The following is a 22,789-nucleotide window of genomic DNA, read 5'->3' as shown; positions in this document are numbered from 1 at the left end:
GCTCAAGTCTCTTTAGCATTCAACACGCTTTCTGTTGTGTCAGATGTTATGGTCCCCAGCTGCCTTGTGTGGATCCATCCAGGCCGCTACTTCACTGCTGTGTTTTGCAGTAAAGTTAGCAGCCACCAGATGGAAGCACAGCAGGGGAGCAGGCATCCAACATTCCTAGATGCATGTTGAATGCTGTGGAGTCTTGATTCGCCATAAACTCTTGTAGAGAGCAAACACAGAGGTAAGTCAATGCAACAGGTAAATATACCCACATTCTAAGCCTAATCTATCTAGCCCTGTAAAGAAAAGATTGCTATGCTTACCTATTCTGCAGCTGCTCCGGTCCAGTCCCAGGCTGAGTTGTCCTCGGTGGCTTCAGTGTGAAGGAAAGGCAGCTGACAATGGAAGCCCCATAGTAAGTCTAAGGCAGTAAGGCAGGCCATAGTCGGTGTGAATTTCTTTCCTGCAACCACGGGTTGCAGAAAAGAAATTCACATGATTCTGCCAAGACATTGTCTTCTCCTGGCGGGGGTGGGAAACGTCCCCAAGTGAATCCGGCAGGCTGGTTGTGCCCAATTTGGGCCCAAGTGCCCAAGTCGATCAACTTGGTACATTCAGCCTGCCCATTAATGGTTCAAATGTTGGCCAGCTTCTGCTGAACCAGCCGAGATTTGAACCGTAAATGGCAGGATTAATAGTGACGTCACTTCCAAGCCATTGTCGGCTTTCTCCTGCACACAGAGGGAACTGCTGGAGACCGGACGGGCTTCAGAATAGGTACGTATAGTGACCGTTTCTTTAAATAGGAAGTAAACCCTGATGGGTTTTACTTCCTCTCTTACTCCCTGCAAGCCATTATGTGACACTTACCTGTAAACGAATCCATCGCTGTCCCCTGTGCAGGCTGCATCCATCTTCGCCCCTCTTCCTTCCGGGGGCCGCAGACTCCGGCTCTATGACTGGCTGGAGCCACGTGACATCACTCCCACGCGTGCACGCAGGAACCGTCAGTAACGGCACACACTGGGGAAAGAAATGGCACAGAGGTCTGTTTCTTCACAGCGCATGCGCTGATTACATCATCAGCATACTTCAAGTGAAATATCTTCTAAACAGCGCATGTTTAGGAGATATTTCCACTACCTATAGGTAAGCCTTATTCTAGGCTTACCTATAGTTAAAAGTCACTAGGGAGGGTTTACAACCACTTTAAAGGGTTAGATAGATTAGGCTTAGAATGTGGGTGGGAGTAGGTTTAGAGTTAGTTAGGTTTTGCAATTACTTCCACTGTAAAGGAATTTAACCATTTTGTACTAAGACTCTCTGTATGGTCAAAAAAAATTAAATAATAATAATAATTAAATATATACAGTGGGGAACGGAAAGTATTCAGACCCCCTTAAATGTTTCACTCTTTGTTATATTGCAGCCATTTGCTAAAATCATTTAAGTTCATTTTTTTCCCTCATTAATGTACACACAGCACCCCATATTGACAGAAAACACAGAATTGTTGACATTTTTGCAGATTTATTAAAAAAGAAAAACTGGAATATCACATGGTCCTAAGTATTCAGTAGAAGCACCCTTTTGATCTAATACAGCCATGAGTCTTTTTGGGAAAGATGCAACAAGTTTTTCACACCTGGATTTGGGCATCCTCTGCCATTCCTCCTTGCAGATCATCTTCAGTTCTGTCAGGTTGGATGGTAAACGTTGGTGGACAGCCATTTTTAGGTCTCTCCAGAGATGCTCAATTGAGTCAGGGCTCTGGCTGGGCCATTCAAGAACAGTCACAGAATTGTTGTGAAGCCTCTCCTTTGTTATTTTAGCTGTGTGCTTAGGGTCATTGTCTTGTTGGAAGGTAAACCTTCGTCCCAGTCTGAGGTCCTGAGCACTTTGGAGAAGGTTTTTGTCCAGGATATCCCTGTACTTGGCCACATTCATCTTTCCCTCGATTGCAACTAGTCATCCTGTCCCTGCAGCTGAAAAACACCCCCACAGCATAATGCTGCCACCACCATGCTTCACTGTTGGGACTGTATTGGACAGGTGATGAGCAGTGCCTGGTTTTCTCCACACATACCACTTAGAATTAAGGCCAAAACGTTCTATCTTGGTCTCATCAGACCAGAGAATCTTATTTATCACCATCTTGGAGTCCTTCAGGTATTTTTTAAGCAAACTCCATGTGGGCTTTCATGTATCTTGCACTGAGGAGAGGCTGCCATCGGGCCACTCTGCCATAAAGCCCCGGCTGGTGGAGGGGTGCAGTGATTGTTGACTTTCTACAACTTTCTCCCATCTCCTGACTGCATCTCTGGAGCTGAGCCACAGTGATCTTTGGGTTCTTCTTTACCTCTCTCACCAAGGCTCTTCTTCCCCGATAGCTCAGTTTGGCTGGACAGCCAGCATTAGGAAGGGTTTTGGTCGTCCCAAACGTCTTCCATTTAAGGATTATGGAGGCCACTGTGCTCTTAGGAACCTTAAGTGCAGCAGAATTTTTTTGCAACCTTGGCCAGATCTGTGCCTTGCCACAATTCTGTCTCTGAGCTCTTCAGGCAGTTCCTTTGACCTCATGATTCTCATTTGCTCTGACATGCACTGTGAGCTGTAAGGTCTTATATAGACAGGTGTGTGGCTTTCCTAATCAAGTCCAATCAGTATAATCAAACACAGCTGGACTCAAATGAAGGTGTAGAACCATCTCAAGGATGATCAGAAGAAATGGACAGCACCTGAGTTAAATATATGAGTGTCACAGCAAAGGGTCTGAATACCTTGGACCATGTGATATTTCAGTTTTATCTTTTTTAATAAATCTGCAAAAATGTCAGCAATTCTGTGTTTTTCTGTCAATATGGGGTGCTGTGTGTACATTAATGAGGTAAAAAATTAACTTAAATGATTTTAGCAAATGGCTGCAATATAACAAAGAGTGGAAAATTTAAGGTGTCTGAATACTTCCCCTCCCCGCTGTATATTCCAATTGATATTGGATTTGCTGATTTTTTTTTTTTGTACATTATACACGACATTGCCGTCAACAGTATCCAATCATACGCTAAAATGTACAAATGCATTGAGCATGGAGGAAAGATTTATGTAGTTACACATACATGCACACACTATAATAAGAGGCACCCAGGGTCTGTAACATAACTAGGTAGTGTGGTGTTGCCCAGAATATTGAGGCATTGGCTTTCATTTTCTAATCTGCGCATAAAAATGATAGCTGAAAGATGATGGCTTGTTTGGGCCAGATCAGAACTTTAGACTGGACTATCATAGGTAAACCCAGATCGGGTGCTTGGGCTGTTTTACAAAATAAAATAGAGGCATTCTATGACACATAAAACAGCATATAAAATCCATTACAAGGTGCAAACCATTGGTAAGCAAGGATCTCCCTTTAAAACAACTGACAAAGCCCTTGTGTGAAGAAAGAAAAGCGTTCAGGAATGATAGAGCAGAATTTTGTGGCACCGGGTCAGTAATGGGCCACATATCCTCTTTAACAGCAGTACCAATACACCAGTTCAGCAAAATGTTTCCTCCTCGTTCCACAGGAAGGTGCAATCTTCATTATAAAATCCACAGCTCCATGGATAAAGTGCTCTATTCAGCGTATGTGAGGTCTTCAAGCAGAGCTGAAGTGCAGATGTATCCAGGTGTATTCTAAGAGCAAAAGCTTGCCTGCAAGTGAATCTTTCCATTCTTGCCATTGCTACTTATTATCCTCACATAGTGTGTATAGTCACCCCAAAGGTATTAAAAGGACAGCTGGAGCCATTAGCCGACCATCTTGAATAATTAGCTTCTAACCAGCAGATGCAGTCATTTGCACTCCGTTCAAGTCAAGATTGTTTTATAATCGCCTCTGCATAACAAAAATGCCATGTGCTACTTGTATTGCAATCCCCACTCTTTAGTTGCCTTTTCTTGCTTCAGAATACTGTATGTGCATCCTTTAATCAGAAGGAGAGGAAAGAAGCATTAAATCAGGAGTCATTGCAAGATATTCATACACTGACAAAAGCAAAAATTCTATGCTGATTACTATTTGATTTATATCCATATTTTTCTTGCAGGCTAAAATTACTATCATCAATGATATAGGGTGTAGCATTCTAGGCCTGATATGACAGGCGCCTGTGCTGACCTGTTTTAGATGCGAGTTCCCTTGCCTTATATTCATCCCCAACATGTAGTATTCTGTGTTTGCTACTTTATGATCAAAAACGTCATCGATTAGATGCATTTATACCACTATATTGGCAGTTTTTAAGGAAGCTACCAAGTAGAAGTCAGTCATCACACAGGTTGCACAATTTTACATTACTGCTCCATTTTGTCTGACATTAAAAAAGGCTAACGCCATCTTTAGCAACATGTTACACCTGTGTTCAGGGTACATTATGACAGCGTGTGGGAGCTCCTAAAACTCACTGCAGCTGCTGTCACTTTTTAAAGCAGTAGTAAACAGAAAAAAAAAGTTCACACCTGCAGGGCAATATCATAATGTGCTAGGATGTACCACATACTAGCACATTATGAAAGACTTGCCTTAAAACGAAGCTCTCCAGAGGCACGCTGTCACCGCTGCAGAGGCTTCCATCTTCACCCGGTCTTCCTTACGGGTTCCCGAACTCCAGCCGTCTGACTGGCCGAGCCGCGACTACCTCACTCCTACACGGCACACAGCTCTGAAGGAACGGGATGGGTATGCCATTCCTTTAGAGTGCATGCGCTGGTGACGTCACCAGCTGCTGCTCGCTAGAATATGTTCTAAATAGTGCACATTTAGGAGATATTTATTTTACCTACAGGTAAGATTTATTATAAGCTTAGCTGTAACACTTTAAAATCAACATGGCTATGTGAGGCTCTGCCTCCACAGCCGCATCATTCATTCAAATAAATCTGTGAATGAATAAAGTACAAGTCCCATCTTCCACTGCGGCAGATGAGCTGTCATTCTCAATGGAATATACATGAAAGAGGAGTATACAGTCTATTAGGTTAGACAAAGAATAAAAAAGATCGAAGAGTTTACATTAAGGTTTACTTGACAATACAAAAGGGGTAATGGCCCCATACACACGAGCGGAATTTCCGTCAAAAAAAGTGTGATGGGAGCTTTTGGTCGGATATTCTGACCGTGTGTATGCTCCATCCAGCTTTTTCTGTCTGAATTTCCGCCAGCAAAAGATTGAGAGCTGGTTCTCTATTTTTCCGACGGAAAAAGTTCTTGACGGAAATTCCGTTCATCTGTATGCAATTCCGACGCGCAAAAAAAACACGTATGCTCGGAAGCATTGAACTTCATTTTCTCGGCTCGTTGTAGTGTTGTACGTCATCGCGTTCTTGACGGTCGAAAGTTCAGAGAACTTTTGCGTGATCGTGTGTATGCAAGGCAAGCTTGAGCGGTATTCCGTCGGAAAAAACATCCAAGAATTCAGCTCGTGTGTACGTGGCATTAGAGCTTACAGTCTATTGAGGTATAATGGAGGATACAAAAAGGGGGAAGAGCTTACAGTATTTGCGTATATTGGAGGATACTGAAAGGGAAAGAGCTTACAGTCTTATTAGGTTATAAAGAGAGGGCTACTGGAGGTGAAATAATTTAAAATATATCAGAGATTATAGTGATATGGAAGATTTCTTTGAGGTAAAAATACTTGCACTGTTTTCCTTAAATTACTGGTAAATGAACAGTGTATCTAAAAGGAAGGTGGCTTGGGGTGGGGAGAGCCCAAAGCTATTAGCCTCCTTATGTCCTTTTTTTACACGACTCTATATTGCAGGGGCATGTATATGCAATCTGAAATGTTTTAAGTAGGTCTAGAAGTCTGACCAGAGATAGTGTCTTTTGGAGTGTCATTGTATTCCAACAAAGTGGAGACCCCCCCTGCCTCTCTGCTGTCAGAATACACAAATCTGTACTTCAGCCAACTAAAATTTTCCAGCCATTCTATTTGTTAGAAGTCGGTTGAAAGATTGGCTTCTCTTGAACAGATATGATCATACATCGATGAAAAGGACTGGCCAAATTTCAATCCATGTATAGACAGATTAAAAGGGTTGTAAACCCTCAAGGTTTTTCACTTTAATGCATTCTATGCATTAAGGTGAAAAACCTTCTGTAGTGCAGCTGCCCCCTAGAGCCCCCCTTTTACTTACCTGAACCCGATCTTTCTAGCCATGGGGAAGAGCACAGCAGCTCCAGCCGCTGTCTCGGGTCCTCATTGGATAGACTGATAGCAGCGGGAGCCATTGGCTCCAGCTGCTGTCAATCAAATCCAATGACACGGGGGCGGGGCCGAGTCCTGCTGTCTGTGTCAATGGGCGCAGCAGCATGAGTCGTAGCGTGCCCGCACGAGTGCCCCCATGAAAAGTGGCTTTCCGTGGGGGCACTCGAGAAGAGGAGGAGCCAGAAGCGCCGCTGTGGGACCCCAGAAGAGGATCGGGCCAATCTGTGCAAAACCCTTGCACAGAGGAGGGAAGTATGACATGTTTTTTTATATTAAAAAAAAAACGAACCTTTACAACCCCTTTAAGGTTTCAGGGGATGTTGCTCGGAATAAGTGTTTTGGAATTATTTAAAACTTTTCCTATACATGTGTGTCTCTTATGAAAGCAGACATGGCAGCCTGAGAAGTTTTAACTTCATCAGAATATAGTTTAGTGTTTCTTTACAAAGCTATTGTAGGCTTCTCCACAACAATCCTACGCATTTCAATATCATTTATCTGCTGCTGGGTCAGGCTGTGAAAACAAATTACAATTCCACAGAAATGTGCCCAGAGCCTCTCAAAACAGGAGCTTTGTGCTGCATTGTGAATTCCAAATGCGTTAAGCGCTTTCTTCCAAGTCTTATGGATTGCTTAAATTGTAGAGAGAATTAGTTCTACTACATCTGCCAAGGCTTGAAGCTCTACAACAGACTTCCCCTTTGGGAAAAAAGTGTGCAAGTTATTGATAGATTAAATTTTAAGAATGACACATTGTCCCTGTTTAGAAACAAAATAGACTTTCCACTTGCTTCCATCATTGTCCCCAATGAAAAACAGAGTACAGATGAGGCAAACATCAGAGACGTGAATAATTTTTACCCAATCCTACAAAAAAAAAAAACACGGTTTAAATTAGGCAATAATTTGACCCTAAAGTTCCTATCCTGTTTTAAAAGTTCAAATTTGGGTAGCTTAAAAACCATCCTTACGTGGCAATGGTCCTTAGGTACCAAGGACTGCATTCTGGGAGGAACTCTGCCTATTTTCCTTTACACCCAGAAGGCAGACTGGCACACTATGTAGGGTATGATGTGGCAACTTGTGCTTGTTCAGTAACTGAAAGTCTTTTGCATACTGTATTGTCTACAGATTTACTTTGTGTGGTAGATAAAATGGGGAGGGGTTGGAACCCCTGTCAAGTTTTTACAGTTATCTTGGGCTCCGCTAGAAAGATTTTTTCCTTTACTGCTTTTACCTTAAACAAAGTAAGCAAAACACTTACAGCAACAGACAAAAATAAAAAAAGTTTTTCTTTAGATAAGTAGGGGAAAGCTTGAGGCCCTGTCAGATTTTTGTTGGTGTCTCTGTTGCAGATTTTCCCTCAGCAAAACAATAAATTGGGGAAATCTCTCTAATTGAGGGCTGGATAGCAATAATAATCCAACAGGAGTTCCAAACCTTCCCCACTCTATACCAACTTCGAAAAAATATAAGGTTTTTGGGTTGACATAGGTTGCTGCAGTATGTGTACACCCTTGTTCGCTGAATTGCATCTTAAGGGGGAACAGTAAAAACAAGCCCTTAAAGTGTATAAACCCCAATAACAAGCCTCTCTTATTTGCTGTCTATATTGGTTTATAAATTATACAATTTAAAGCATTTTGTTATATCTGTCCAATAAGTGCAAAAAGGTAATGCAGTCATCATGTATAAGGACCAGTAAGCTGCAGTACAAGTAATTTTTGCGCTTTCGGTGGCTTGCACCTTTTTAACTAGTTCCTGCCCACGCTATTGCCAAAAGATTTTTCGATCGGACTCAAGTCCGTCGGAAAGATTTGAAACATGTTCTATTTCTAAAGTCTGACAGATTTTGAGACAGAAAAGGTCCGATGAAGCCCACACACTATCGAATTGTCCGACGGATTCGTTCCGTCGGACCAGTTCGGTTGAAAAGTCTGGTCGTGTGTACACGGCATGAGTTTGCCGGGAGGGTGTCCTTTGGACTCAGCTTATCACAGATCGGGGTAAAGGACCAATTACCACGTAATCAGCTGTCAACCAATGACAGCTGATCACAGGATGTAAACACAAGCCGGTTATCAGCTTTTATTTCCTCGCACTGATAGCGTGTGGAGAGAAGAAGAAAGCCGATAACCAGCTTGTGTTAAAGGGACATCGGCACTGATCAGTGCAGTCCCACCAGTGCTGCCAATTAGTGCCCACCAGTGCTGCCAATCAGTGCCTCCTCATCAGTGTCACCTATCTGTGCCACCTACCAGTGCCTATTAGTGTCCATCAGTGTTGCTTAACAGTGCTGCCTACCAGTGCTGCCCTTCAGTGCCACCTCTCAGTGCCCTTCAGTGCCACCTATCAGTGCCCATCAGCGCCGCCTCATCAGCGCACATCAGTGAAAAAGAAAAATTACCTGTTTGCAAAATTTTATAATAAAATTTGTCTCCTTCACTGATGTGCGCTGATGAGGCTGCACTGATGGGCACTGGTAGGCAGCACTGCCACTTATCAGTGCTGCCTATCAGTGCCACCTATCAGTGCAGCCTCATCAGCGCACATCAGTGAAGTAGAAAAATTACCTGTTTGCAAAATTTTATAACAAACTATGAAAAACGTTTTTTTTTTTCCTCAAAATGTGCAGTCTTTTTTCGTTAGTTTAGCAAAAAATAAAAAACCCAGTAGTGATTAAATACCACCAAAAGAAAGTGCTATTTGTGTGAAAAAAAATGGTACAATTTCATATGGGTACAGTGTTGCATGACCGTGCAATTGTCATTCAAAGTATGACAGCACTGAAAGCTGGCACCCAGGAAGGGGGTGAAAGTGCCCAGTAGGCAAGTGCCTAAATGCTTTGAAAATGCCTGCTGAAACTGATAGCCTTTAGCATAGCCTTTACAAGTCAAGCATGAACAATGTCTGTGAGTATTGGAGGTAAAGAATTCAGGCAGTACACTTTGAGATCAAGGATGATATATTTTCCTCCTCAACTACTAGCCTATAAGATTGAAAAAAATATGGAAGGTTGTATGCGGTCAATGCGTGTGAATCAGTATTGATCAAGCATGCCAGAGTTACTTGGTTTAACTACTTGTATAGCCAGAAACCATAAGTGAATTCAATTGTACTCTTTACATTGAAGATTTTAATGAGCTAGCACATCGATTTGCTGGATCAGGCTGGAGAGAGGAATAAGCAATCACTTGAGTATGTGCGCAGAAAAGACTCAGCTAATTCACAGCATAATCATTCTGAGGTTACTTGTACTGAAGGGTATCCAAGCTGGAAAGAACACTCACAATTTTTATTTCATTGCACACCTTTTTCCTGGATTTTGGCAGTAAAGGGGTTGCAATAAAAACTTCTGATCAAGGAGGACATTGCAAAGAACACTAGGTGAATATGAATGTAAATTTAGTCTTTGTATTAGGCTATTAGAATTTAATCTACCACGAAGATATCTTGTGAGCTGAGGTGGAGGGAGGAGATGGAGAGGTCCAAGTTCTTTTTATTTCCCCATGTGCTTAGGAATTCAAAGCTGTGTTCCCATGCCAAAGAGGTAGATAGGCTACAGAAGTATGCCATACATTGGCAGCGGGGGGGGTTCTAAAGTCAAAAGATTTTTTACCATAATGCATTGCAAGACCAGTGTGTGTGTGTGTGTGTGTGTGTCAATGGACACGCAAAGCGTGGCTCAGGATCAAGCCTGCACGAGTGTCCCCATAGCACGTGTCTTGCTATGGGGGCACTCAACAGTGGGGAGGAGCCAGGATCACCGGCGGGGGACCAGAAAAGGGGAGGATCGGAGCTGCTCTGTGCAAAACTATTGCACAGCGCAGTTAAGTATAACATGTTTGTTATTTAAAAAAAAAAAAAATTCCCTTTACAATCACCTCCCTCTCTACACATGTATGTAAACACACACGTCAATTGCGTTACTTACAATACATATTGCTGTGTGTGCTGGACTGATGTCAATAACTCTAGGGCCATTATTCATAGTTATCTCTAAACTGATGACCTGTTAAAGCTTTTAAAGTGTCAACTTTGAAAATTGTAGGATATTGAAGTTTGTCGCCGTTTCAAACAGGTGTTCGTAATTTCAAACCTTGACATGCAGAGTACTTATTTACTCAACACAACCTCATCTTTTATATTTTAATAAAAATGGGTAACATATTGTGTTTGTAGGCACTAAAATTAACTTCATGTAGTTTTTTCTTTTTGCTGTAAATTTACGTTTGATAAACCACTGTGCTAATATCATGTGACATAATAAATTGGAACACCACCATTTTATTCTCTAGGATCTCTGCTTTCAAAAAATATGTACTATTTGGGGGATGGGTTTAACTAATCTTCAGGCTCAAAATGATTTTAACATATGTGCAAAAAACACAAATACTTTTCTGGTAGTGAGAGGGATAAAAAAATTGGGAAATATTAATGTCTTCCAGAGGTGTACTAAATATATATTAGCACTCTTGAAAGAAGTACAAAGGCTCCTCCCACCAGTCTTAATTTGTCTGCATTGCATAGAGACCCAGTGAGTACATTGATAGGTACTAAATAGGTATGTATTAAAATTATTAGCAAGCTCTTGATCTAAAATTTGGCTTTAATCTGGTCAGTGGATTATTTACCTGAGATAAATTGGCCTATGGATTGTCTGCAGGATTGTTTCCTAGTTTAAACATTACTGATCAGATATACCAACAATCATTAATGGCACATAGTCTCATAGGAAAATAAATGAGAATTCACAAGTTAGCAGAGTATACAATTGTACATCATACAGGTAAAGTATACATGCAATAATAATGTTCGATTAGCAGGTCGGCAGACTTGGATATTAAATGGAACCTTAAGGGCTTTCCATCCAACAAGGGGGGGGGGGGGGGGGGGGAAGAGGAGGGGGGGTATGGACATGAGGAATTATCTATCAAATCGCAGACATACTAGGTAGTGATTTCAGGTGAAAGAGGGAAAGTTAGGGTAGGATGGAGTAGAGAGGGTTGAAGAGAGGCGGAAGGGGGGGATAGATAGCAAGATCTTAGTGTCCTACCTGAGATCCAGAAAAAACAAAAACAGAAAAAAGGCCCGCAGGGCAATAGTTTAATATACCAACTAGCCCATATTTACAACATAATGTCCCTTAGCCTTCACTCATGCCATTTAGATATTTATGAATATTAAGGATAGTTACACCCCAAGTAGGCACATTTATATAGTGGAGAGTAATGTACCGAAGGGAGGTCAAATAGCTTCCACTTGGTAAGAATAGTCTTCCTAGCATAGTATGCAGTATAGCAGAGAAACAACTTTTTTATGCCAAGTGGTATCAACCATATCAGTGGATTATTAGTGGATCCAAAGGGATCTCCACCCCACTCACCACACATAAATCTCCCACCACCTTCTGCCAAGAGTCTTGTATAAGTGGACATGATCACACCATGTGGATAAATGTACCAAGCTCAGTGTAAATTTTAGGGTAGGCGGCTTCCACAGTAATATGGCGGAGAGACGCCATAGTGCGTAACGTACTCTATGGAAAGATTTTAGCTGCACCCATTTGTCTTTTGCCGATATAAGTGAAAGGTATTGTTGGATACCCTCTTCCAAAGCACCATAAGTTAGTGTGGGAATGTCTTGTTGCCATGTCTGAAACAGTTGAGTAACCTTTGGAGTATCAGTTTGAGCTAGGCAAAGGTATAAAGAGGAGAGGAGTCTATCCACTTGTTCAGCTATCAGGAGACACTCAAATACATGGGAGGCTAGAACAAAAGAAAAGACAAATTGGGCCTCGGCTGCGTGTCTAAGCTGTAAGGTGGTACAAGGATCTCAGTCTATTAATCATTAACAGATGTCCTCGAGACATAACATCCTGCAGTGCATATTTGGCCCATATAAACGGGTCCGGTATGGAATGGAAATGTGGGAGCCTGGAGTTCCCCCAAAGTATGGTGTAAGAGGGCCATACATCTGTGGCTTCTAATTTAATGCTGACCTCTCTCCATACATGGGGAGTGGTCTTTATAGGAACAGTGAGGTTGGAACAGGGCCCTGGAAAGCAAAATTACTTAAGTAATAAAGTAATAAAGCAGCCACCAGGTTGTTAGCCACCTGAGAAATTCAACAACGAATGGTCACAAGTACTGCAGTCCAATAGTGTTTCTGGAAGCATGGGAGGGCCAAGCCACCAAGGGTAAGCAGCAGCTGAAGCAATCTTCTTAGCAATCCTAGGTGTACCACCTGCCCATATAAAGGAGGTAACAATCTGATCCAGTATATTAAAGAATGTTTTAGGAATCAGGACAGAAATATGTCTGAATATACTGCAAATGGAAACTTGGGGAAAAAAGTTTTTTTTAATAAAGTTCGCTCTCCCCACAGGGGTTAAAGGTAGAGAATTCAACACATCACATCTTTGAGTCAAGTGGAGAAGTAGAAGCTGTAAATTAAGAAACAGATAGAATAACAGGTCCCTTTGGACCAGTGGCGGCTGGAGTTTTTTTCTGGGGGGGGGGGCAATTTGTCCAATCGCACCCTCCCCCCACGATCAGTCAGCTCCGAACTTACCCAATCAAGCAGGCATTGCTTCCCTTCGGGCGATGGCTTCTCTTGCTTCTCTTCACGGCGACCGTGCGTCTCCTCCCTCCTTCTCCTAGGCGGCCAAAAGGATCGCCTGATTGGCCGGGAGGAGAATCAGTGTGACAACAGCGAATGTTCATTCACTATTGTCACACAACTGGGTGGGCTCAGGGCGCAGTACTCTGCGCCCCAAGCCTTACCTTTTTTGAAGCTTATTAGAGCCTCTGGTTCTAATCATATGCTTCAAAAAAAAAAAAAAAATAAAACCCCATTGGAATCCATGGATGGGGGGGGGGGGGGCGATGCCCATGCACCCCTAATGGTGGGGATGCTACTGCTTTGGACTGTAACCCCCAAATATTTAAACTAAGAAAGGCACTAAGAGCAACTTAAGAGCTGTATGGTTTAAAGGAAATAACACCGATTTGTCCCAGTTGATCCTAAAGCCTGGTACACACGCTTAGATTTTCGGACGGCCGAACGTCCATTTTTTGTGGCTTGCTAGTCTCATGTCGAAAGTGAAGAGGTTACTCACAATAGGAAAATTTTCGTACGACAGAATACAACGTCAGAAGTGACGCAATGTGTTGAATAGTTTTGTATGTATTCTTTTGTTTCTGAGCATGCTTAGTCTAGTACGAAAACCATACTAATGATACGAAAATTGGACGTTGAGTTCACATCCGACAAAGAATGTATAGTTTGCACATCCAACTTTTGTCTGACGAAAAAGCGAAATCGGCTGTCGAAAGCCCCGTATTAACTATCCGAAAATCGTCAGACAGCTCGTCATACCAATTTTTCCATCCCATTTTTGTATTGTGTGTACTGGCTTTAACACTTGAAAACCAGCTAGTGGTTTAGTGTTAGATTGTGGATGTCTGTAGATGTAGAGATTTTAGCGTTAGGCTGGACTTCCACTTAAATCTTAGCATTAAGGCCCCTAACAATCCAGGACATAATTGTTAAGGGAGTCATGAGTATAGCTAGAGAATATTACAAAGTAAAAAGGGAGAGAGCTCCATTGGACCTGAAAAGAGGAGGACAGCCAGTATAAAGCATTTGACCAAAAATGCAATCTAGTAGTAATAATAAGAGGTCAGTATAGCATCCTTCAGGTGAGAACAGTTTCACTATAAAGATAACCCCAACACTAACAGGCAGCAATAAACCCACCCCATCGCCCCCAAAATGAGTAAAAAAAAAACATTGGGGTTGTGAATAGAAAAAGCAACCAAAACAGTATCAAAAGAGGTATTCCTTTGAGATGCTGCTGGTAAATCACTGCATATCATTCAGATAAAAACTGAGGGCACTGACATAGTTGCCAACTCCCAACTACTGTGTATTACACATTCAAACATTATAGCTTTGTGATGTAGATCAGATGGAGTTCACATGGTGGTTCCATACAGCCATCCTGATATAAGGCACCAGGATTTACATCTACCAAGATAAAAGATGATTGCTGTAGACAGATAAAACACAGCATAGAGTTCACTGCAGCTAAAAAGGCATATTGAGCTCAGCATGGCAAAGCCTGATAATCCAATTTGAATGAAAGCAGCAAGGAGCTAGATGGGCATAGCATCAGTACACAGAAAGTGCTAATGGCTTCTAGGCAGTGTGTCAAGCCAAGCAATGGCCTACTCCGGCGAAGTAAAGACTTTAACAGACTCACCATCTTGTACTCTCAAACAGGCTGGAAAAAGCATGCTGTATTTAATGCCTTCATTGCGAAGCTGTAGTTTCACCTGGTCAAAGGTTCTGCGGAGCCTTTGTGTATTGACCGAGTAATCATGAAAGATTATCAGCCTGATGTTTTTAAAGTTGAGGGACTCAAGCTTCTTGGAATCCCGTAGTACCAAGACTCACAAAAAATCAAGATTCGGAAGATGAAAGTTTGTAGTGGGGTGCCCAAAGGGCCTTTTGTGGCTGGCATTCTGCGGGCTCGTTCTACAGCAAAGAAGGTGGAAAATGGTGTCTGCGGGAGCAATGAGCGCAGCAGCTGTCCGGTAAAGGGCTTTGGGTCCTGTCCCTTGGCACCTTCTATCTAAAGATTATTCTGACGGTACGGGGAACCTGGGAACTTAGGATATTATTATACCGCCCGCAAATGGAAGCGGCTAGTCTTAAGCAGGTTATACATGGATCAAAAATCGTCCAGTTCAGCAGCGGCTTTTGTTGAACGGTCCTTCTGGAAAACAAGCATTTGATCAGTGCATGCAGCCAAGGAAGGAGGACCTGAGAACCTGCTGTCAGAATACAAAATATAAAGACACAGTAGGAGAGATTCCTGTATCAACGTTGCTTGCGTGGATGCAGGGGTGAGTTTTTTTTTTTGTTCAACGAAAAACAAAAAACAAAACACAGTTTGTATACTCCGCTTTAGGCACATTTGATGCACTGGATGAGGGGGGCTACCATGTGGCTCTGGCTCTTAGCCTCCTTATTGACCAGTCACTGCTGCGAGGGGGGGGGGGTGTGACAGCACAGCCATCACTTTTACCAATCCCATCTCTCATTTTCTTTCCTACTTTATATATATTTTTTATTTCCCCCCTAGATGTTAATCCCTTCTTCTTTTCTGAAGATTTTCTTGTTTCTTCCCCCTAACACTACAACAGAGATGTTCTCTCACTGTTAACATTGCAAACAGTTGACACCCTCTCTCTAAGGCTGCTTTATACACCCATCTTGATTTGTCTTAGTTTTGTTTTAAGCTGGATATACACATTAAGTTTTTTTTTTTCAACCAGGAGGTTGAACGAAAAAAAAAAAACCTTACAGATGCCCACACGAACACAACAATGTGTGATGAGGGGATCTCTCCTGATGCGCTATTGTATTCTGGCAGGGGGGCCTCACAACCCGCCAGAATACACTGATCAGTGCTTGCAGCCAGCTGCCTGGGTTACTTTTACATTAAAGTCCAGAGCCTGCTGGTAAAAAACAGGAGCAAACTCATGACTGCTATTGCAGCTAAGAGCTTGTTTTAAACTCTTCAGACATACTAGGTACTTCCAAAAGCTACAGTCATCGCCTACGTTTTCAGCTGAAGCTGAGTCCTGGACTGGGTAGACAGCTTCCTGAATTCATACAAATTCATCCACCCCTACCAAAACTGAATATTGTTCACAATACTTGTTTAAAGCTTCAAAAGGCCAGTTTATCCAAAAGGGAAACCTGGCATGAGAGAAATAAGGGGGCTGCCATTGCAGACCTACTAAAAATAGTAGTTGGTTTTATCATTGGCATGCAGCAAAATAAATCAAGGTGAATTCAGAATGCCTAATCTGCATACTGGTCAGCGGCTCAGAAAGCATTGAAAGCATTGATGTCTATGAAGCTCGTATTTTTAGAAGCTTGTTTTATTTTACTTTTTTGTGGGTCTGCTCTGGATGCTCCAGTTTTCTCGCGTGGTCCTAGTTTAAGGGCAAAAAAACTAGACCCCATTATTTTCTTTGGTCTCCCTGCAGCTCTTTTCCCCGTTATTGATTTGCCATGTCTTGTTCTGCACTCTGTTTATGTACAGGCAGCCATCTCAGTAGAGGTGGTGCTTTGCTTCCTCTTGTCAAGGCCTTTAGCAGAAAAAACAGTGAATCACATAGTACTGATATCACCTTAGAACTCATTCACAGGTGGTTTACTTGAACTTCATCCATGCCTAGGGCCTTGTGCTGACATTGCTGGACCCTGTGACAGGTAAGTGTCCATATTTTAAAAGTAAGCAGCTGCAGTATTTGTAGCTGTTGACTTTAAAAAAAAAAAAAAAATTGCGGGACTCCCTCTTTAAGTCAATAAATTTTCCTTTACAATCAAAGCCCATAAATAAAGATGCAAATAATCTTCTATGCCATCCATCCTCAACCAGGATTCTTCCAGAGGTAGCTAGGGGTTCTTTGAGCTGTAGCAGATTGCCATGGCAAGGCCACTTGGCAGAGCTAGCTGCATGGCACCAAAGACCTTTTTAGTTGTCTGTAAGGGGGGGGGGATTTTTCCCACAGACTACCACTGTAAGAGGATCATTCTTCCCACTGCCCACCATTGTAAGGAGGCATTCTTCTGACAGAGAGATTTTTTGCTGCTGACCTCCAATGAATTGGTTTTCTGAGGGGTTCCTTGAGGCTTGAAAATGATCTCAAGGGTTCCTCTTGGGTTAAAAGGCTGAGAAAGGCTGATCTATACTAAAAATTCATGCATTCGTGAATCCTGCTTTGCTTTCAGTTATCCTTTGAACACATGCATTATTAACAAAGAATAGAGACTACTTTTTGCATTAAATGTTTTTATTGCCAAACAAAATAATGTTGATGGCTTAACATTTTACGGTTTATATAAACATTTCTCTTTATATTTTTCCACCAACTTTCATATTTTCCTTTAAAGCATAAAATATTTTAGTCTTGCTAAAAATGCTCAAATTATTTAGTGACAAAACCCCTTTGCCTTTTACATGTAAAAATTATTTGTAATATCTGATGTTTGTGTAAACATTTAGGGTCCATTCACACCTAAGCAGTCCGTCATATTGCGCCTTAATGTGTGTTGCATTAAAGCCCAATTGAACTTTCAGTTTAAATCTGCTAAATACATTCCAGGCACATACAAAAACTGTTAAAAACAGTATATTTTCTTTAGACAGCAGCCACAGCCAGAGTAGAACATCCTGTCTCGTGCCAGCATGCTGTAGACAGGTGTGCTTATTCTTTGTGTGGAAAATGCTAGTCTCTGCTCTAGTATGCCCCTTGCTGAATCAAGCCTATAGCTCTGCAATGAGCAAAGCTCAAGCTCCCTGCTGATTGGGAAGCTGTAGCCCAGCAGGGGGTGTAGCATGATGGCAAGAGAAAGGCTTTTAGATGTAGGCTATGGCTGCTTTTTAACCACTTGCGGAACGCCTATCAACAAGGTACTGTGGACGGGTGGTCCATACTGGCAAAGTGACGTACCCGTACATTGCTGCCGACTTCCCGATATAGGCCGGGCGCATACCTGTCAATTTTTTGGTAATTTTTAATTTTTCTTGCAAAAAATAAAAAAACCCAGTGGTAATCAAATACTACCAAAAGAATGCCCTATTTGTGTGAAAAAAAACTATATACATTTAATTTGGGCACAGCGTTGCATAACCGCGCAGTTACCAGTTAAAGTAGAGCAGTGCTAAATATCAAAAAATTACCTTGTCATGACTGGTAAAATCTTCCAGAGCTCAAGTGGCTGAAGAAAACAAGCTGTATGACTGCACAACTTTTGCTTTGATGCACCTTGAATGTATTTCCATGATTTAAAGTAAATGTTCAGTTGGCCTTTATGGCCAAACCATCAAAACAGATCAAACTTTGCACAAGCACCATTTCTCCCCTGATTCAGTGGGGTTTATTTACCAAGGGCAAATCCACTTTGCATTACAAGTGCACTGCAAGTGCACTTGGAAGGCTAGTCGCTGTAGATCTGAGAGGGGCATGCAAGAAAAATAAAAAAAACAGCATTTTTGCTTGTACATGAATGGATGAAAAAATGAGCAGAGCTTCCCTTCATTTCAGATCTACCCCTCAGATCTACAGCGACTGCACTTCTACATGCACTTGCAGTGCACTTGTAATGCAAAGTGGATTTTCCTTTTGTAAATAACCCCCAGTGTGTCACTTTTGACGATCGGTGTTCAAGAGTGTCAGACTCCAAAGCAAATCACACATAGCATAATTTCAAAGAAAAAATGTTTGCATTTGAAAAGTGATTAATATGCACTCACGTTTCATTTTAATTAAATTGTATACAGGAAGGAAAGACACACAACAAAAGTGAACACTAATCACCAAGATCAAATACAAAATGTAAAGGGTTTCTATGGTCAAAATGTAAATTCATATTTCATTTCCACATTACACTTCAAATATTTGTAGCCTTCTTCTATTAATCTGAACAACCATGAAGTGTGTAAACTTAATTTGTGAAGATCCCCACTCATTTACTTCCTTGAATTCTGTGACACATATTCACTATGCGCTGTGAGTAAGTACTGCTGTGTCACGGAGTTCACAGAACCTGCCTTCAGAACTAGAGGCGCTGAGAGGAGGAGTTTCGGGAAATGGCCTCAGTACAGGAATCATTGCTTGCAAGCAGCAAGATACCATGGGATATACACTGATCAGCCAAACCATTATGACCACTGACAGGTAAAGTGAACTACATTATTTCATTACAATGGCAACTGACAGTGGGTGGGATATATTAAAGAAGAGGTTCACACAAAAATTGAACCTCCGCTTTTCGGAACTCTCCCCCCCTCCAGTGTCACATTTGGCACCTTTCGGGGAGGGGGGGGGTGTAGATACCTGTATAATACAGGTATTTGCACCTACTTCCGGGCATAGACTCCCGTGTCCCAAGTCTACGCCCCCCCCACTGTCTGCTGGGAAACAGACGGGTCCCAGAGACAGCAGGGACCATCCGGATTTCGCAGCGCGACTCGCGTATGTGCAGCAGGAAACCGGGAAGTGAAGCCGCAAGGCTTCACTTCCTGATTCCCTTACAGGTGATGGCGGCGGCAGCACCCGAGAGCCGAGCGTCAGATCGGCTTCGGGTGCCGACATAGGCAGGCGCCCTGGACAGGTAAGTGTCCATATTTTAAAAGTCAGCAGCTGCAGTATTTGTAGCTGCTGACTTTCAAAAAAAAAATGTTGGCGGACCTCCGCTTTAAGTAGCAAGTGAACGTGTTGTCCCTAAAGTTGATGTGTTGAAAGCAGAAAAAAATGGGCAAGCGTAAAGATTTGAGCAACTTTGAAGAGGGTCTAATGATAATGGCTACACGACTGGGTCTGAGCAATTCTAAAACTGCAGCTCTTGTGGGATGTTCCCAGTCTGCTGTGGTCAGGACCTACCAAAAGTTGTCTAAGGAAAGAAAAACGGTGAACCTGCAACAAGGTCATGGGCGGCCAAGGTTCACTGATGCATGTGGGGCGCGAAGGCTGGCCCACGCAGTCCAATTTAATAGAAGAGCCACTGTAACTCAAATTGCTTAAAAAGTTTATGCTGGTTCTCAAAGAGAGATGGCGGAACACATAGTACTATGCAGTTTGTTGCATATAGGGCTGCAGATCGATCAGGGTGTCCATACTATCCCCTGTCCACAGCCAATGTTCCTACAATTGGCACATAAGCATCAGAACTGGACCACATGGCAACTGAAGAAAGGACCTGGTCTGATGAATTTTCTTTTACATCATGTGGGTGGCCGGGTGTATGTGTGTCGCTTATCTGGGGAAGAGATGGTACCAGGATGTAACATGGGAAGAAGGCAAGCCAGCAGAGGCAGTGTGATTCCCTGGGAAATGTTCTGCTGGGAAACCTTGGGTCATGTCATTCATGTATATGCTACTTTGGAGTCAATGCCTTGACTGGTCAGGGCTATTTTGGTGGCAAAAGGGGGACCTACTCACTATTAGGTAGTTGCTGACAATGTTATGGCTGATTGGTGTATAGTTCCTACAAATTGAAGGTAAACAGCAGAAAAGCTGCAAAGCATGCAGCGAATCTAGGACATTGCAGAAACAGATTGCAGCACTCACAATATTGTAAGGAGATTTTTCAAGTAAGCTTAAATAGGATTGTCAAAAATTATTGTTTGTATTGCTATTACAATACTGATGTTAAATAAAGTGCTAAAAAAAAAAAATAATAAGTTGTATGCTGTGACCATAGATTTCCTTTAACCACTGTGCTTCACATCCTTCGCAAATACAGGTCAGAGGCAAAACACATGTACAGTAACCCATAGCCAGGAATATACACAAGCAACGAAGGAGGCTTTGATTGAAATACACACCTACCTTTTTTCCTTTGGTCAGTTTTTCCAGAACAGAGCAGGATTTCTTTTCAAGGAGAGCACAGCCTCCTACAACATGTCCATTTTATAGCAGAAGAGAACCCTAAAGCTCCACAGATAAAGATGTATATAGTGTGAAAAGAGTCGTGGACTTGTCACTGCACTTTTTGTGTTTTTGCTTATAAATAAAATTAAAAGTGAAAGCAGAATGAAAATATAATAAAATGTTTTTTGTTTAAAAAAGTAATTTGAGGTAGATTTCTGTTTTTTTTTTCATAGTATCTTATTAGTTTTTACTAAACTGAACTTTCATCCAGCTTTTCAACCAACTGCGTATGTTTCCTTTTCTCCAAGATCTTGCTAAGTTCCTCTGTGAATGAATTGTACAAAGGAGAACTTGCCTCCTCACTCTGTCTTAAAAGCATGTAACTGTTACCATTCATTTTCCTCAGCATGTTAGGCAGGGTACTGATCCCATTGGTGAACTCTGATGGTAAAGGGGGTGGTGGTGGTGGAGGAGGAGGATTCGTTTTGGTGGGAGATGCAGTTGGTGCCTCTCCAGGAATTATCTGAAGGCATCCATCAGAATAATTATGTTCCTCAGACTTGTCTTTGAAGTTTGAAGACACCGTCTGAAGTTCTACGCTGGTTATCCGAGAATTGCTCATTGCATATTTGCCCTTTCTTTTTTGCTGGCAAGAAACATACAATAGAACTATAGAAAGGACTAAGCACAGTCCACCAAGAATCGTGATGATAGAAATGTACACAAATTCCAGCTTGGAAGAAGATTGAGGTGCTGGTGTTGGCAACTGGTTGTTGGGGGTAGCATCAGATGGTTTTGGCAGCTGTAGTAGAACACTGACGTTATATGAAGCAACTATAGACTGCAAGCCTTTTTCTTCAGAGTAACAATCATATTCCCCACTGTGATCCAAAAGAGCATCTGTGATGAGGAGTCCATCGACTCCCACTCGAAGGCGACCATCATCCTCATCCAGTGGGTCAGTGCCATTCACTAGCCAAAGAGGCTTAGCTAGGTTGGACCAAAGGTCACACTGCAGAAGGACATCATCTCCTTTCAAGACAGTTCTCAGTTTCCTCACTGGAACAACTAAAAAGAAAGGTATATTAGTAAAAATGAATGTTGCAGACTTAGCCTGCCTGTTGCTCAAGAATAGAAAACAGCAAAATGTCATGAGGCATTACGAGGCTTCAAATGGAAAAGAATCAATGAAAGGTCTAAAGAGGCTACATATATTTACTGCTCAATGGAGCACAAATACTGTCTTTTCATTCTCTCCTATACTTAACTTTCCTTCTCCTCAGCCTAATATTGATTTATCTGTTATGATGCAGAAAATCTCAGATAGTATAATCTGACACAGGCTAGCAATGAATAAAACGTGTAACCCATCACTGATGCATTAAATATGCTCTTGCCAATTATAAAACAAACAAGATGTAGTAAGCAGCTCTAATACCAAGGAAAAGGCTGTAAGTTTTGGAAAAAAAAAAAATCAGGTCCACCAAAAGGCCCCCGCATTATTTTATATCATGACAATTAAAACCAAAGTTAAATTTATGAGGAAGTCAGATTTACATGCAACAGTGTTGGTGGGGTTCAGACAGAGGCAGCGGCGGTGGTGGCGGGGGGGTTAGACACAGGCAGGGGTGGGGGGGGGGGGGGGTTAGACACAGGCAAGCCACAGAGAGGATGGGCGGGCAGCCACCTGTGCTCTGCCATTACATGTAAAAGCAGCGGCGCCGGGCCATCCACACAGTGGAATAAGGAGAGGAGAGGGGCGGGCGTGTGGAATGGAGCGATCGAGTGGGACCACTGTCTTCTTGGGCATCAATGTGCCCCCCCTCAGAACCTGCCACCCGGGACCAATGGTCCCATTGGGTTCTATGGTAGGGCCGGCCCTGCCAATACTTATATATTTAATGTTTTTTTTTTTTTTAATTGATACAGAACAAAACTAAATCATATGTTTATTAACCTTACAATGCATATTTACAAAACTTTTTACACTTCTTCCACTTAACGAAAAAAGTGTGTCATATATTAATAACAGCCTAATTTACATGATGAAGCTGAGAGCATTTTTTATTCATGTACAGGACTGACTGC

General features: G+C 42.1%; 1 protein-coding gene across 2 annotated transcripts in view; it reads right to left on the bottom strand.

The window, feature by feature from the left end:
* Positions 1 to 1,501: 1,501 nt before the first annotated feature.
* Positions 1,502 to 22,789, bottom strand: part of SEMA4G (semaphorin 4G) — a 309,056-nt gene continuing 287,768 nt past the window's right edge. Inside the window, exons 15-16 of one of the 2 annotated variants that reach the window (XM_073596158.1) lie at positions 20,656 to 21,769; positions 1,502 to 3,959 (exon numbers count right to left, since the gene is read on the bottom strand). In XM_073596158.1, the coding sequence (XP_073452259.1) occupies positions 20,952 to 21,769 (818 nt within the window). In that variant the 3' untranslated portion in view covers positions 1,502 to 3,959; positions 20,656 to 20,951. The remainder of the gene's footprint in view (positions 3,960 to 20,655; positions 21,770 to 22,789) is intronic. The other variant, XM_073596157.1, reaches the window with a different exon arrangement.

The sequence above is a fragment of the Aquarana catesbeiana genome, linkage group LG08 (genome assembly GCF_042186555.1).
Source record: "Aquarana catesbeiana isolate 2022-GZ linkage group LG08, ASM4218655v1, whole genome shotgun sequence".
NCBI lineage: Eukaryota > Metazoa > Chordata > Amphibia > Anura > Ranidae > Aquarana > Aquarana catesbeiana.
This window is presented reverse-complemented; position numbering and strand designations above follow the sequence as displayed.